We start from the raw sequence: 14,755 nt of genomic DNA on the forward strand, positions 1-14,755 counted from the left end.
TAGAAAGTGCCTCGTTAAAATTTGCCAATCTCACACCTGATTGATTTGGATCTTTTAAAATAATTCTACAGTATCTTTAGTGTTTCTGAATTCTATTAATTTTCTCCAGACTTTGTGGACGTACGTTGACTGCAGTCTGATTCTGTCCATCCTGGATTACAACCATAGCTACAGTGTCCATGTACATTGTGGCAGGATTTCCTTACGCAGTTGAAGTTACATTTTTTATAACAGTTTTTTCCATACCATCCTTCGTTACACTCTTGACATGATTAAAGGAAAGACAAACATACACAGCAAAAATAAATTAATAAATAGATCAAAATAAATGAGAGAGAGAGAGAGAGAGAGAGAGAGAGAGAGAGAGAGAGAGAGAAGACATAAACAGCATTTATTTCGACAGATATGAAAAAAATATTTTTTCTATCATTGCCTTCTCTTATATACTGAAATGTGAAACCGACAACTGTATCTTATTCAAACTGCTTAAAATAATTTTTTTTTTTTAAATCTACAATTGTTAGTTTCTTTCTTATTAAATTTCTGTTCTTCAAGATGTCGTATGTGTAATAGTGTTCTTTTTATCTAGCAGAGAACCTGTAATATATTTAGTAAACTTCCTATAGCAATTTCATATTTATCCTATGATATTTCAATATATTTTCCATTGTAATAAATTATTATCATACTTTCATTACAGGTATTTCCTTGGTATCCATCTTCACATCCTTCAGTACAAAATCCATTTACATGGAAGCAGTTTTGACCTCGGCATTTGATATTACAATTCTCGGAACAGTTATGTCCGTATGTGCCTTTTAAACATGCTGCAAAAGCAGTTATTACCATGTTTTTATTTTTCAAAAAGAGCAAATAAAAAAAAAACATTTCCTGTGTCAACAAATTACTTATTTTCCTAGTAGATTTGAAATAATGAGATTAGCATGGTTAATCAATAATATAGATATGTTCTTACAATTGTTGCAAAATGTCCCAATGTACCCAGGAACACAGCTTTCACATTTTCCACTTGCCTTGTCACATAGTAAGCTGTTTCTACAATTACTGCTGCATTTAGACGTACAATTGGGTCCATACCATCCATCATGGCAAGCTAAAAAAAATAAATTTGAATAACTATAATATTTTTAAAATAAAATAGTATACTATGTTCTCTATTTCCTCACTATAGTCTCATTTCTCTTTATGAACCAAAAGAGCACGAATTTGATCTTTGAGACATTAACGTAAGGAGGTTGGATCCGTCAAAAGTCTTATGAAATTTTTGTAAAGTATATTTGAAAAAGCTTGTATCAATTTCTAAAGCATTTAATTTCGGGAATGCCGTATGCTTGATTTGAGTACGTTTTGACGAAATATGGTGTCACAAGAATCTTTTGCGAAATTTTCTCATCTCTATGGTTATCAGCAGGGGTGGATCTATCCAACAGATCTATGGGAAATCATTTAAAACATTGTTGGATAGGACAATGTTCATGTTAATCCAACGAATAGAATTAACTTAGTAAAATATTAAACCAAAAGCAAATATTTTAAAAAAAAATTAAAATAGCATGATTGTCAACGTAGAATCATTATAAAGTGTTTTAATCCTCTTGAATGAAAACCTGGTTAAATGATCTGAATTCCACGATTATCAGTGGAGGAAGGTCTAAATTCCACGCCGATTGGTTTCCATATTTAAGAAAAAAAAAATAACCCATCAGGTCAGTTTTCACCCCTTGTCATAATTCTTCGTTACAGTGGATCAAACTTTCAATATTTATTCCCAAGTATTATTATTTTTTGTATGTTGTTTAACGTCCCTCTCTAGAATTTTTCACTATTATGGAGACACCACCACTTGCCGGTGGAGAGCTGCAAATTTTGTCCTATACTCGGCACTTACGGCCATTGAGCAGCGAGGGATCTTTTTCGTGCCAGCACCTACTGCGGCAAGGGTCCTCGGTTTATACGATCTCATCCGAAGGACCGGTCTCCACGTCCCACAGTGGGATTCGAACCTGCGACGTAAGGATCAACTTCTTACTCCACGACTCTAGAGCAGACGCTCTAACCACTGCGCCACGCGGGCGACCCCAAGTATCATTAAAAAGGAATTGGATATATGACCTTGTGTCAGAGTCGACAAACACTTGTATGTCCCCAATACAGGATACTCAGGACAGAATATATTCTAATCAAATAATTCAAAGTTAAAAAAAAAATCCAAATACATATCATTGCTCACTGTCTTTGTCTTAGAGACACATCTAAAAACTTTGTCTATTCTTACATATACAAATGATAAAAATGAATGTTATTACATGTTAAAGTAATTCGTGCCTCAAGTTTGTAGACTGGATCAGCTGAAAAGATTTTTGTATACTAGATTCGCCTTAGACAATTCATAAAAAAGTTAAAAAAAAATTGACACGTATATTCCTACATTTTACATATTGTTTTCTCAGAAAAAAATCTTTTAACACATAACTTGATATGTCTCAAAAAACTTTACATAATTTTATTTCTGTTGTTTGCAGTTAAAATATTGTAACATTTAAACACAACTGTCATGTTTTTTTCTCTAAGTGACCTTAACCAAAACAATATTATATGAATTTCTCGACACACCTTGTGGTCCGAGCTAGATGTGGGTTCTTCCATAAATTTTCGACTGTAAAGATAAATGTATCTGTTTGAGAATCAATTGCATTCCTAAAAATCCTTTAAGCCAAATGTGTGATATTTCTGATTTCTTTGTTTTTAAGATAAACTCCACAAAGAATGTAAACATTCGATTATCTTGACCTTGAATTTCAATGTAACTTTGAAGTGTCAATTTGAAAGCTGCACTTCTATCTTTTGCCAATTAATGATAGAGCATAAAAAATAGAACTTGCACTCTACATATTTAATAAGGTGCAATCTGATTAAAATACAGATCTCTTCATAGCGCAAAGCTTTGCGCTATGAAGAGATCTGTATTTTAGTCAGATTGAATAAGGTGCTACATGTTTAACATATCTTAATATCAACATTAATAATATTATAATATCTATGTGGAAAAAATGTATGGCATGAACAGGTATAAAACATTTTACAAATAGTATTCGAAAGTGTAAATCTGCTGTATTACTAGGTCATTGATTATTTGTAACAGGAGGAAAAAAAAATTCATCGATTTTCTCAGCCATGTTTATGCTGCCCGAAAAATTAAATTGCATTTAAAACATATCATTACAATTCCAGTTCGGTTTGATTTGCATTTGTAGACTATGAATATAAATACAGACAATTTGCATAAGGGGGTCGTTTAAATACATATCAACACATTTGGTGCTATATCACATGACCCGAATAGATATGCTGACTGAGGTTTTTCAAACTAATTGTTAGGTTATTACTTACACACTGAATTGTCTACGGATTTTTCTTTTTTTTTCACAATTATGAAAAGGAGCACTAGGCGGATGTGAACAGTCGACAGGGTATGCCCTCTCCTCCATGGCACCTGATCCCACCTCTGATGTTGAAGAAGTTCGTGTTTGCTTCTATTTGTATTGTTTGAATGGACTTTGAGCTTCAGTATTGTTCGTTATCTCCATATTTCATACGTGGCTTTAAGTGGAGCATTTCAAAGTCTAGTTTTTGCAATTTATTATTAGATACACTGAATTTCAATCTTGTGAAATTAAACGCAGAAACTTTTCATATTTAATGATTACTGCACTCATTCAAGCTTAAAACGACAGTCAAAACATTTGCTTTTTACAATAATGATCTAACATTTTACATATGGTTTGAAATAGGATGTGGACTTTATGACATTATCTCCATCATGACAGCTCAAGTTTGCAGTGACTTGACGTCATATTCTAAAATGATGTAATAACATGCTAGCTCAGAGAAGTGACTGTATAGGATGAACTGTGGTATTTTATGAGGAACGTTAACCTACCCGAGTACACATTCTTTTTCGGACAGCCATAAATACTGAGTTCACTATGAAAAATGCTGTTAAAAAGAAAAAAAAAATGTAAAATTGTATAGCCGGAAGGTGGCGTTTCCAGTGCTTTTCCATGCCGAAAGATGTGACAAAAGACTCAGGGATATTTAATTCAAATAGATTATTAGATATTTTAATATCTCCATGTTTAGAGGAACCATCCAAAGTTAAGTGTAATTTAACGATCGCCTTTCACATGATATTAATCTGAACAAGATCCCCCCTTCAAGTTTTTTTTTTATCCTTACAGTAAACTACAGCTGACAATTCCATGCTTCAGTTATTTTAGATGCAGAAATTGAAACTTGTTCTATATTTATACATCATTCTTTCAGGAATATAACTTTTATTACACATTTAATTTTTTTGCAAATTATTATCTTCTAATAAATCAGTACCAACATTTTCCTAGGAGTTTTCTCCTGATAGTTTGAATATTGATCCCAGGCTTTGTTAGCTTGCACATTGTTAGCTAACATTGTTTCACATTATGTTTACTGTCTCTCGTTAATTGTTGCTTGGCCCAAAAGCAAGATCATTCTCATTGATACACAGAGGGTTCATGGCGTAAATGACACAATGAAAAAGGAAGATATATTAAGCAGGTGCAAATGTTTTGTGTACCGTGAACACTCAACATGAAGACATAAGGAAAAGGTTCAAAACAAAATATCAAATGATAATTAAAGAGTTTACCTTTCAATTAAAGATCATAAAATCCTAAAATTAACAAGATTTGAAGTAAAATCAGGAAAGATGATTTATTCTTGAGATTCGTAATATGGCTTACAAAGACAAGAGGCCCAAGGGCCACATTGCTCACCTGAGCACTGTGGCTAGGAAAAAAAAGGAAAAATCAGTTTAGTATTGAAAAGCTTAAATGCATAAGTGGTCCCAACCTACCCCTAAAAAGGGAATTGGGGGGGGGGGGGTCATGATTTGAACAAACTTGAATCTACACTATCTGAGGATGCTTCCGTATAAATATAGATGCTTCCAAATAAATATGACCAATCATAGCTTTGCTGTTCTTGAGAAGATGATTTTTGAAGACTTTTCCTATGTACACCTATGTTAAACATTGATCGTCCATTTTGGCCCCATCCTACCCCTGGGGGTCATGATTTGAACAAACTTGAATCTACACCACCTGAGGATGTTTCCATATAAATATGACCAATCATAGCTTTGCTGTTCTTGAGAAGATTTTTCCTATATATCCCTATGTAAAACTTTGATCGTCCACTGTGGCCCCACCCTACCCCCGGGGGTCATGATTTGTACAAACTTGAATCTACACCACCTGAGGATGCTTCCAAATAAATATGACCAATCATAGCTTTGCTGTTCTTGAGAAGAAGATTTTTGAAGATTTTTCCTATGTACACCTATGTTAAACATTGATCGTCCATTTTGGCCCCACCCTACCCCTGGGGGTCATGATTTGAACAAATTGAATCTACACCACCTGAGGATGCTTCCATATAAATATGACCAATCATAGCTTTGCTGTTCTTGAGAAGAAGATTTTTGAAGATTTTTCCTATATATTCCTATGTAAAACTTTGATCGTCCAATGTGGTCCCACCCTACCCCCTGGGGTCATGATTTGTACAAATTTGAATCTACACCACCTGAGGATGCTTCCATATAAATATGACCAATCATAGCTTTGCTGTTCTTGAGAAGATGATTTTTGAAGATTTTTCCTATGTACACCTATGTTAAACATTGATCGTCCATTTTGGCCCCACCCTATCCCTGGGGGTCATGATTTGAACAAACTTGAATCTACACCACCTGAGGATGCTTTCATATAAATATGACCAATCATAGCTTTGCTGTTCTTGAGAAGAAGATTTTTAAAGACTTTTCCTATATATTCCTATGTAAAACTTTGATCGTCCATTGTGGCCCCACCCTACCCCCGGGGGTCATGATTTGTACAAATTTGAATCTACACCACCTGAGGATGCTTTCATATAAATATGACCGATCATAGCTTTGCTGTTCTTGAGAGGAAGATTTTTGAAGATTTTTCCTATATATTCCTATGTAAAACTTTGATCCTCCATTGTGGCCCCACCCTATCCCCGGGGGTAATGATTTGAACAAACTTGAATCTACACTACCTGACAATAATTCCACATGAGTTTCATCTTTCCTGGCCCACTGGTTCTTGAGAAGAAGATCTTTCAATAATGCCATTAATTTTTTGCTATTTCGTAATTATCTCCCCTTGGAGGAGGGTGTGGCCCTTCATTTGAACAAACTTGAAACCCCTTTACCCAAGGATACTTTGTGCCAAGTTTGATTGAAATTGGCCCAGTAGTTCTGGAGAAGAAGATGAAAATGTGAAAAGTTTACAACAACGACGCCGACGACGCCGCCGACGACGACAGACAACGGACAAATTTTGATCAGAAAAGCTCACTTGAGCCTTCGGCTCAGGTGAGCTAAAAAGTGTTGGTTTGCTGCTCAAATACATAAAGTAAAGACATCGAAGCATTGAATCATTATTTTTTGAAAGATTTAGTCTCATAACTGCAAAGAAATTGAGTAACGCGTATATTTGCCTTTGTATCCTTGTATTACCTCTGTATTATCCTTCGGGTAAGTTACGATTAATAGAAGAGCTATTGCAACAACTTCTGTTCAATATGAGCGTGAATTTTGATTTTTGCTTATAACATTGCACTTCCACGGCGTTCAACATTTGTGACGTCAAAATAAAATGCATACTTTAACCTTTTGATCCCCCTCCCGTGTTATGGTGGTTTGAAAGCCGTCGCTTTCCACATACTTTATAAGCAAAAAAAAAATTGAAATGTAAATATAATATTTAACAAGATGTGTTTGTGAAACACTGATGTCCCCGTATGGCAGCTTATGGCGAAGGTTCTCAAATGCAAGTTAAAATCCAGGCCAAAAGATACAAAATGTTGATACCCAAAAGAAAGTTCTTGTCTCGAGGACTACACCTGTGAAATTTGAATGCCCTAGCTGCAACTGTTCAAAAGTTATGGCCAAGGTTAAAGTTTTTTAAGAGTAAGTAGAACGTCAAGGTCAAAGTCAAAGTAGTTGGTATCCAAAGGAAACTTGTCACAAGGATTACATTGTGAAGTATGAAGCCCTAGCGCCAACCATTAAAAAGTTATGGCCAAGGTTAAAGGTTTTCGAAAGTAGGTCAAACTCCTATGTCAAGGTCAAAGGGTCAAAGTGATGGTTATCCAAAGGAAGGTCTTGTCACAAGGATTACATATGCGAAGTATGAAAGCCTTAGCTCCAACCGTTCAAAAGTTATGGCCAAGGTTAAAGTTTTTCAAAAGCAGGTCAAACTCCTAGTGAAGGTCAAAGGGTCGAAGAGGATGATATCCAGAGGAAAGTCTTGTCACAAGGAACACACATATGAAGTTTGTAACCCCAGGCACCAACTGTTCAAAAGTTATGACCAAGGTTAAAGTTTTTCAAAAGTAGGTCAAATTCCAAGGTCAAAGTTGTTGGTATCCAAAGGAAGGCCTTGTTACAAGGAATACACATGTGAAGATTGAAACCCCAAACACCAACTGTTCAGAAGTTATGGCCAAGGTTAAAGTCTCATAAAATTTTGCAAAAGTGGGTCAAAATCCTAGGTCAATGTCAAAAGGTCAAATATGATGGTACCCAAAGAAAGGTCTTGTCGCATGGAATACACATGTGAAATATGAAAGTCATAGCTCCAACCAATCAAAAGTTATGGGCAAGGTTAAAGTTGACAACAGACAGACAGACAAACAGCTAAACAGACGAACAGACAGACAGGACAAAAACAATATTTCCCCGGATCTTTCGATCCGGGGGCATAAAAAAGAAGTTAAAGATTTAAGAGAGCATGTCACTAAGCATTGAGCTTCATGCTCTATAAACATGGAAAGTGGAAAAATTATTTCTCGCTCAAATTTTGTGAACATGATGCAAATGAATAGTCTTTCAAAAAAATATACCTACCCAGGCATATGACCTCCTGTTTCCATGGCAACCAGGGCATTTGCTATATTTTATTACAGAAATACTTGGACTGCCTTATCCTGTTTTAATTCATGTATTTTACATCCAAACTCCATGTATAATTTTATAATGTGGGTCATAAAGTGCTTTGAAATACATTTTTCTGTTTTATAAGGAAAATTTATTTTGTAATTGATTTTTATTAAATTTTACCTATAGAATTATATTGCATGAAGAGCTATGTTCTTTGCAAAATCCAGACAACTTTAGAAAATTCTACATATATCTGAAGAGGCAGAATATTCTGTTCAATAAATTAAATAAATAAAATTGGGTAGACCCTAAAGACTTTAAGAAAAATATCTGAATGAAATGTTGTAAAACACTGTTGAAAAACGATTGGATTACCTCCCTTGCAAGAGCTCTCTATCAAAAGAGGTCGGAAAGAATGAAACAGACAACAATAGAGGGAGGAATTGTGGGAGAAAAAGGAAAAACGTCCAACTTGGAGTAGTTGGACAAAAACAGATAGTGGTATGTTGAATGTTTTATTTTCATGTATATTTTTGGGTAAACTTTTGATAAGTTTATCCTTTTAAAGCAAAATTAAAGATTAGGAAGGTACTCACAGATTTATTTCTCTTTCCCATGATGTGATACAAACACTGACTGACAGAGTGATGCAACATACCTACAGCTTGTGAGCAATCTGTTATATGACCACTAATGTTTAATTCTGCAGTTGTTAGATTACTCTGAATGCAATTAAGGATAGATAAATGCTATAATGATATTTAAAATAATTAGAGACATGTCTATGATGTTTATGAATGTATACAGTGTATAAAGAGGTCATAGGGTCACACTGCAGGTAAGACTTAAGTCCCTAACCGCACAAAAGTCATTCTAACTCACCCCCTTCCACTTTTATAAATCAGAGTTTATATTATTTCACATTAAAACTAAAACTTTGTTCAAATCTTATTTTTTCTCATGCATCTTCCGTACAGTCAATGCAACAAACATATCAATTGAGTTTTTTTTTTTTCTACCAATTACCAAATGGATTGGGAATGGTACTGATACCAATTCAATGTTGAAAAACAGCATCGAATTTATTTACCTTTAAGTTTTGGATGAAATAATAATAATAAAACTTGACACAATGATAAGTTATTCTACAGAAAACGATAGATTGAGGCTGTTGAATCTATATGAAAGGAATTACAATTGAAAATGTGTAGGTAGTTTATAAATCAATGTCTGAGTGTTAATAGAATTATGTAAAAGTGTGAATAAAACTTATGAATTGAAAATAAATATGAATTATTGGGTACAATTCCCAAGTTTATAAAATGTATATAATAAAGTAATCAATAAAATTATCATACCACCCCTCCATCTTCAGGAAACCAGACCTCATTATTTGGTCAAAAGAGTCATACATATGAAGGAGGAATTAAGTAATGTTTGTCTATAAATAAATGAAAATTGACCCCACCCCCACTCCAGAATCCAGAACCCCTATATATACTTTGCAACTTGTTCATATATCTGAATTGTTCCCTTGTCTACATATATGTAACCGGTTCATGGTACATGTATTTATTAACATTGACTAGCATGGTGGAAATTATATGCATATATCATAAATGCAACCTTTACAGAAGATAGAATGTACATGTGTGTTAATCTATTCTAAGTGCAACCTTTACAGAAGATAGGATGTACAAGTGTGTTAATCTACTACTGTATCACTTATTCAGTAGTATTAATACATAAACTTTTGTTATTTTTACAGCTATTATAGATAGTTGAAGATGACACCCTGTTCCTTTAAAGAAGCCACTGGAGGAAACATATCTTGATCGGAACCAATATTAGAGTTTAATCTTGTTTTACCATGTTCCAAATCAGTTATCTGTCTAATAACCACATACCAGTAATCCCCAGAACTGAATCTGAAGGAATAGAGGATTGCATGTGTTATTTTTTTTTTTTTTTTGGATGATATAGACAGTTAATACATGTATGTGCCCAAATCACAGGCAAACCTTGGACTTGCTTGGACTTTTGGTATTGTTTTTGAGCCTCATATGTGTATAAACTGAATATTAAATGATATAATATAATGACGTTTGAAAAATTATGAGAATTCTTTTTGTATTTTTGAGCCATTAGGAAATGGGACTTGCAAGAATAAGTAGCCACTGAAATTCTATTTTTGGTTCTAATAAGATTTTCCAAGTTAAAACCGGGGACTTGGAAGAAAATTCTGATTTTATTTATTTTCTTAAGAAGTAGTTGTCAAAAGTTGAAGCATTATTCAAGTACTTTAAAGAAACTGCCTCCTTTAAAGATTTTACAAATGGGTCATTTTATATTTTTTTTTCATTTAATTTATTTTTTAAAAAAAGGGGGAGGTAGGCTGAACTTTAAGGATGTTTTTAATGAATATAGTCAAATTAATTTTTGTTGAATCATTTTTAGTCTAAATAAACATTGACTTTAGTTCAAGCTGATGTGAATTAAGAGGTTGAATGATATAAGCAGAGGGGGGAAATAAAATAGATTTTTCATTGGATTTCTCCTGTAAGTGCTTTCAGTAGTGTATTTATGGAACTATTGAAGGAGAAATTTTTAAAGGGGCATTGACCATAGCTGTACTTGATGGGCTTTTCTGTTAAAGAATTTGTGTTGTTGTTTTCATCATCTTAAACACTTCTGCATTTTCATCTTTAAATTTACTGAAAATACCATTGGACCATGCTTGACACCGAATATCCTTTAGTAAAGGGGCATATTTCAAGTTCGTTCGAATAAATGGCCAAGCTCCTTCCCAAGAGGAGATAATCAGGGAAAGCCAAAAATAGGGTGGGGTCATTTATATTTGCATAAATCTTAAGAAAAAGAAGATGTGAAAGCTTCCTGATATATCAAATAATGGCCATTGGGTTTAATATGAAACCATAACAGGGAATTAAAGTATATAGGCAAAAAGTAAAAAAAAAAAAGCGAAGCCAGGATTTTTCATATTATGCAAGATATTCTTGGGTAGTGCTGATGTCATTGTGTACTAATTGTGGTCCCAGGGGTTAAGATGAGGATAAAATGGAGACTAAATGAGAATAAATGTAAAAATATTCAGATATTCTTTTCAAGAATAGCAAGACCAAACTAAATCAACTAATTTGCAAAGATTCCCAAGTTTATGTGGATTTTAGTTTTTTTCCCTGAGATTGTCAACCTCTAGGTATGAATGGGGCTAAAATTTTACATAGTGCAGGGGAGGAAAATTTTAGGGAACATCAAGGTCATTTTAATCATAATTGATGTTGAAGCATCATTATTTAGTGTTTACTTAAGGTTGTTCATGATGCATTACTTTGCACATGTTTCAAATACATATATTTCAAAAACAGGTCATAACAGATAAAATTTTTAACTTTGACCTCAATTAATTAACTGACCTTGCCATTGGAGTCAAGGTCAACAGTAGAGCATGAATTTATCTTCTTGAATTGTCTTGTATTTCAATGTATGAAATATTTGGAGCAAAGTTCAAAATATCAAGAACCATGTAGATTTAGTTAAGAAATTATTAGACATAGAATATATAATACAGAATAATTTGACCTTGGGGTCAAAGGTCAAAGTGAGGAGAAGGTCAAAGTAGTGCATGACTCATTTCCTGTTATAACTGCACCCATGTGGAATAAGGTTATCTTGTTTCTGAAAGGACAAACTACTTCTAGTAATCTGAATTGTTCACAGGAAATCATCTTAAAATGCCCAAATTTGCATATCTTTGAATCTCCATGGCAACAGTGATTTTGAAAGTCTAACCAATTTTACATTTTAATTTTTTTTGTATACTCAAACAGTTACAAAATTTCATTAAAGAGTTTATAAGCAGTTGTACGGATTTTTGTCAAATGCCTTTTAAAAATGTCTAAAATTCAGCTATTTTTTCAATGCTAAACTTGTCGCTTTTTCCCATTGCCATAGCAACATAACAGAAGAACTTAATCCAATTTAATCAGGCAAAGTAGAGATATCAATTTAGTCATCTTTAAAAAATAGGTGATTTTAAACCATCTTTTGAGGACACTTGCTTGAAAAATACATCTAATTATGTCAGTATTTGCCTGTTTTGAATGTGAAAAATTGTTCTGGTAACTAAGGAAATGTTTCTCCTTGGATACGACTCAGTGATTATGGTTGAAATCATTAATTTTGTATTTTTCTTGTTATTTGCGACAGAAATAATCCATACACACTATTTTTTTTTTTTAAAAATCATATTTTTGACTTTCCATATAAAGCTCAATGCTTACTGACATGCTCTCTTAATACCTATGCCTGTTCTTTTTTGGGATTTTGACCTTTCAATGAATTTGCATGCCTTTTACATTATTTACTAAGGGTTTGTTGATCATTTTACGCTCACAAAATTTCGGCGAAAACATATTCATGAATAATGAATACTTTGACGATTTAGGAAACTATCATTTGCTTTATTGCATTTTTGATATTTTATTTTATAAATTTCCTAACATTTAGCTAAGCAATCCTAAATTTGGAATCCTATTTTTATGCCCCCGTAATCGAAGATTCGTGACCAAATAGTTTTTGCCCTGTCCTTTCCTATGTCTGTCCGCAAAAACTTTAACCTTGCCCATAACTTAAGATTCGTTGAAGCTATGGCTTTCATATTTCACATGGGTATCCCTTTTGACAAGACGTTTCTTTGAGTACCGTCATATTTCACCTTTTGACCTTGACCTTGAAGATTGACCCACTTTTGAAAAATTTTATGAGACATTAACCTTGCCCATAACTTTTGAACAGTTAGTGCTTGGGCTTTCAAGCTTCACATGTGTATTTCTTTTGACAAGACCTTCCTTTCGACACCAACAACTTTGACCCTTCGACCTTAGAGTTTGACTTACTTTTGAAAAAAAAATTAACCTTGGCCATAACTTTTGAACAGTTGGAGCTAGGGCTTTCATATTTCATATGTGTATTTCATGTGATAAGACCTTTTTTAAGATTCCAACAACTTTGACCCTTTGACCTTGACCTTGGAGTTTGACCTACTTTAATTTTGAAAAACTTTAACCTTGGCCATAACTTTTGAACAGTTAATGCTAGGATTTTCATACTTCACATGAGTATTCCATTTGACAATCCCTTCCTTTTGAACACCAGCTATCTTTTACCCTTTGACCTTGACTTTGGAGTTTAACCTACTTAAAAAACATTAACCTTGGCCATAACATTTAAACAGTTGGTGCTAGGATTTTCGTACTTCACATATGCATTCCTTGTGACAAGACCTTCCTTTGGATACCAACAACTTGGACCCTTTTACCTTGACCTTGGAGTTTGACATACTTTTGAAAACTTTACCTTGACCATAACTTTTGAATACTTCTTATATGCATTCCTTGTGACAACACATTACTTAAGATACCAACTACTTTGACCCTTTGACTTTGACCTTGGAGTTTGACCTACTTTTGAAAAACTTTAACCTTGGCATTAACTTTTGAACGGTTTGTGTCAGAGTTTTCATACTTCACATGAATATTCTTTATGACAAGACCTTTCTTTGGATACCGAAAATTTTGGCATTGACCTTGTAGTTTGACTTACTTTAAAAAATAAACCTTGGCCATAACATTTGAACGTTTGGTTCTAGGGCTTTCACATTTCAGGATGATGTGTATCACTTGTGACAAGACCTTCCCTTGGGCACCACTTTACCATGCCATTTTACTTACTTTGAAAAAAAAAAACTTTAACCTTCGGCTTAAGTTTTAAATGGTTGGTGCTAATGCTTTCATTTTTCACAGGTATATTCCTCAAGACAAGACGTTTCTTTGGGTGGCAACATTTTTGATCTCTTGACCTGGAGTTCCACTTGCACTTGAGAAACTTTAACCTTCGCCATGAGCTGTCTTATGGGGGCATCAGTGTCTCACAAACACATCTTGTTTGGAATTTAAAATATTCACACAAAAGGGAGAAATACCGTTGACAATCTCTGCATCCATATATAAGGTAAAAATGTTGGAAATGATGTGTTGCTTCCAACAAGCTATAGCTACTTCATTTGTTATCTATTGCAAGTCAATGGCATTATACAGGATGAAGAAATAAAACTCTATTCTAATTTTGTAGTTGAAAAGCTAAGTGAAGGGTAGCCCTTCTTTTCATATTTATTCAAGATGTGAAGGTAAAAAACTGGTTTAATTCAGTAACGAAAGCTGAGAAAAGAAATGTAAACAAGATACCTACGTTGATCACAAGTTGGTGTAAACCATCCAGCCTCGCACCAATGTTCACAAAGTCCACTAATGTGATTACAGGAAGCATCACCCAGGCAATGACCTGTACACTTTGTTTTACATTCCATGCCATGGTATCCAAAGGCGCAAGCTAATTGAAAATAAAATAAAACGTGTTATAGTTTACTCTTTAAGTTTCAAACTAGATCAATTTTTTTTTTTATATCTGTTTTCATTGAAAATCAAGAGCAAGCCCAAGGATCACAAAGCATGTCTACACTTAAGATAAGATTTGTACATTTTCTTAAATTTCGCTTATTGAAAATATATAAGATTTAAGGAAGTACAACGCACCTTCCCCCAAAAAATTCCTGTCGTTTAATTTTCATTATTTTGTATATTTTAAACATGACTATATCAGCTATGTGTATGCACATTTTGAACAAAATCGTTCGAGTTGTATTTG

General features: G+C 33.7%; 1 protein-coding gene across 1 annotated transcript in view; it reads right to left on the reverse strand.

The window, feature by feature from the left end:
- Positions 1-14,755, reverse strand: part of LOC133204320 (multiple epidermal growth factor-like domains protein 10) — a 609,956-nt gene that overhangs the window by 572,430 nt on the left and 22,771 nt on the right. The window contains exons 4-5 of the mRNA XM_061340045.1: positions 14,300-14,440; positions 977-1,114 (exon numbers count right to left, since the gene is read on the reverse strand). Coding sequence (XP_061196029.1) covers positions 977-1,114; positions 14,300-14,440 — 279 coding nt within the window. The remainder of the gene's footprint in view (positions 1-976; positions 1,115-14,299; positions 14,441-14,755) is intronic.

Source organism: Saccostrea echinata, unplaced genomic scaffold, assembly GCF_033153115.1.
Source record: "Saccostrea echinata isolate AGI-Se365-2 ecotype Australia unplaced genomic scaffold, CSIRO_AGI_Sech_v1 ptg000052l, whole genome shotgun sequence".
NCBI classification, from domain to species: Eukaryota; Metazoa; Mollusca; class Bivalvia; order Ostreida; family Ostreidae; genus Saccostrea; species Saccostrea echinata.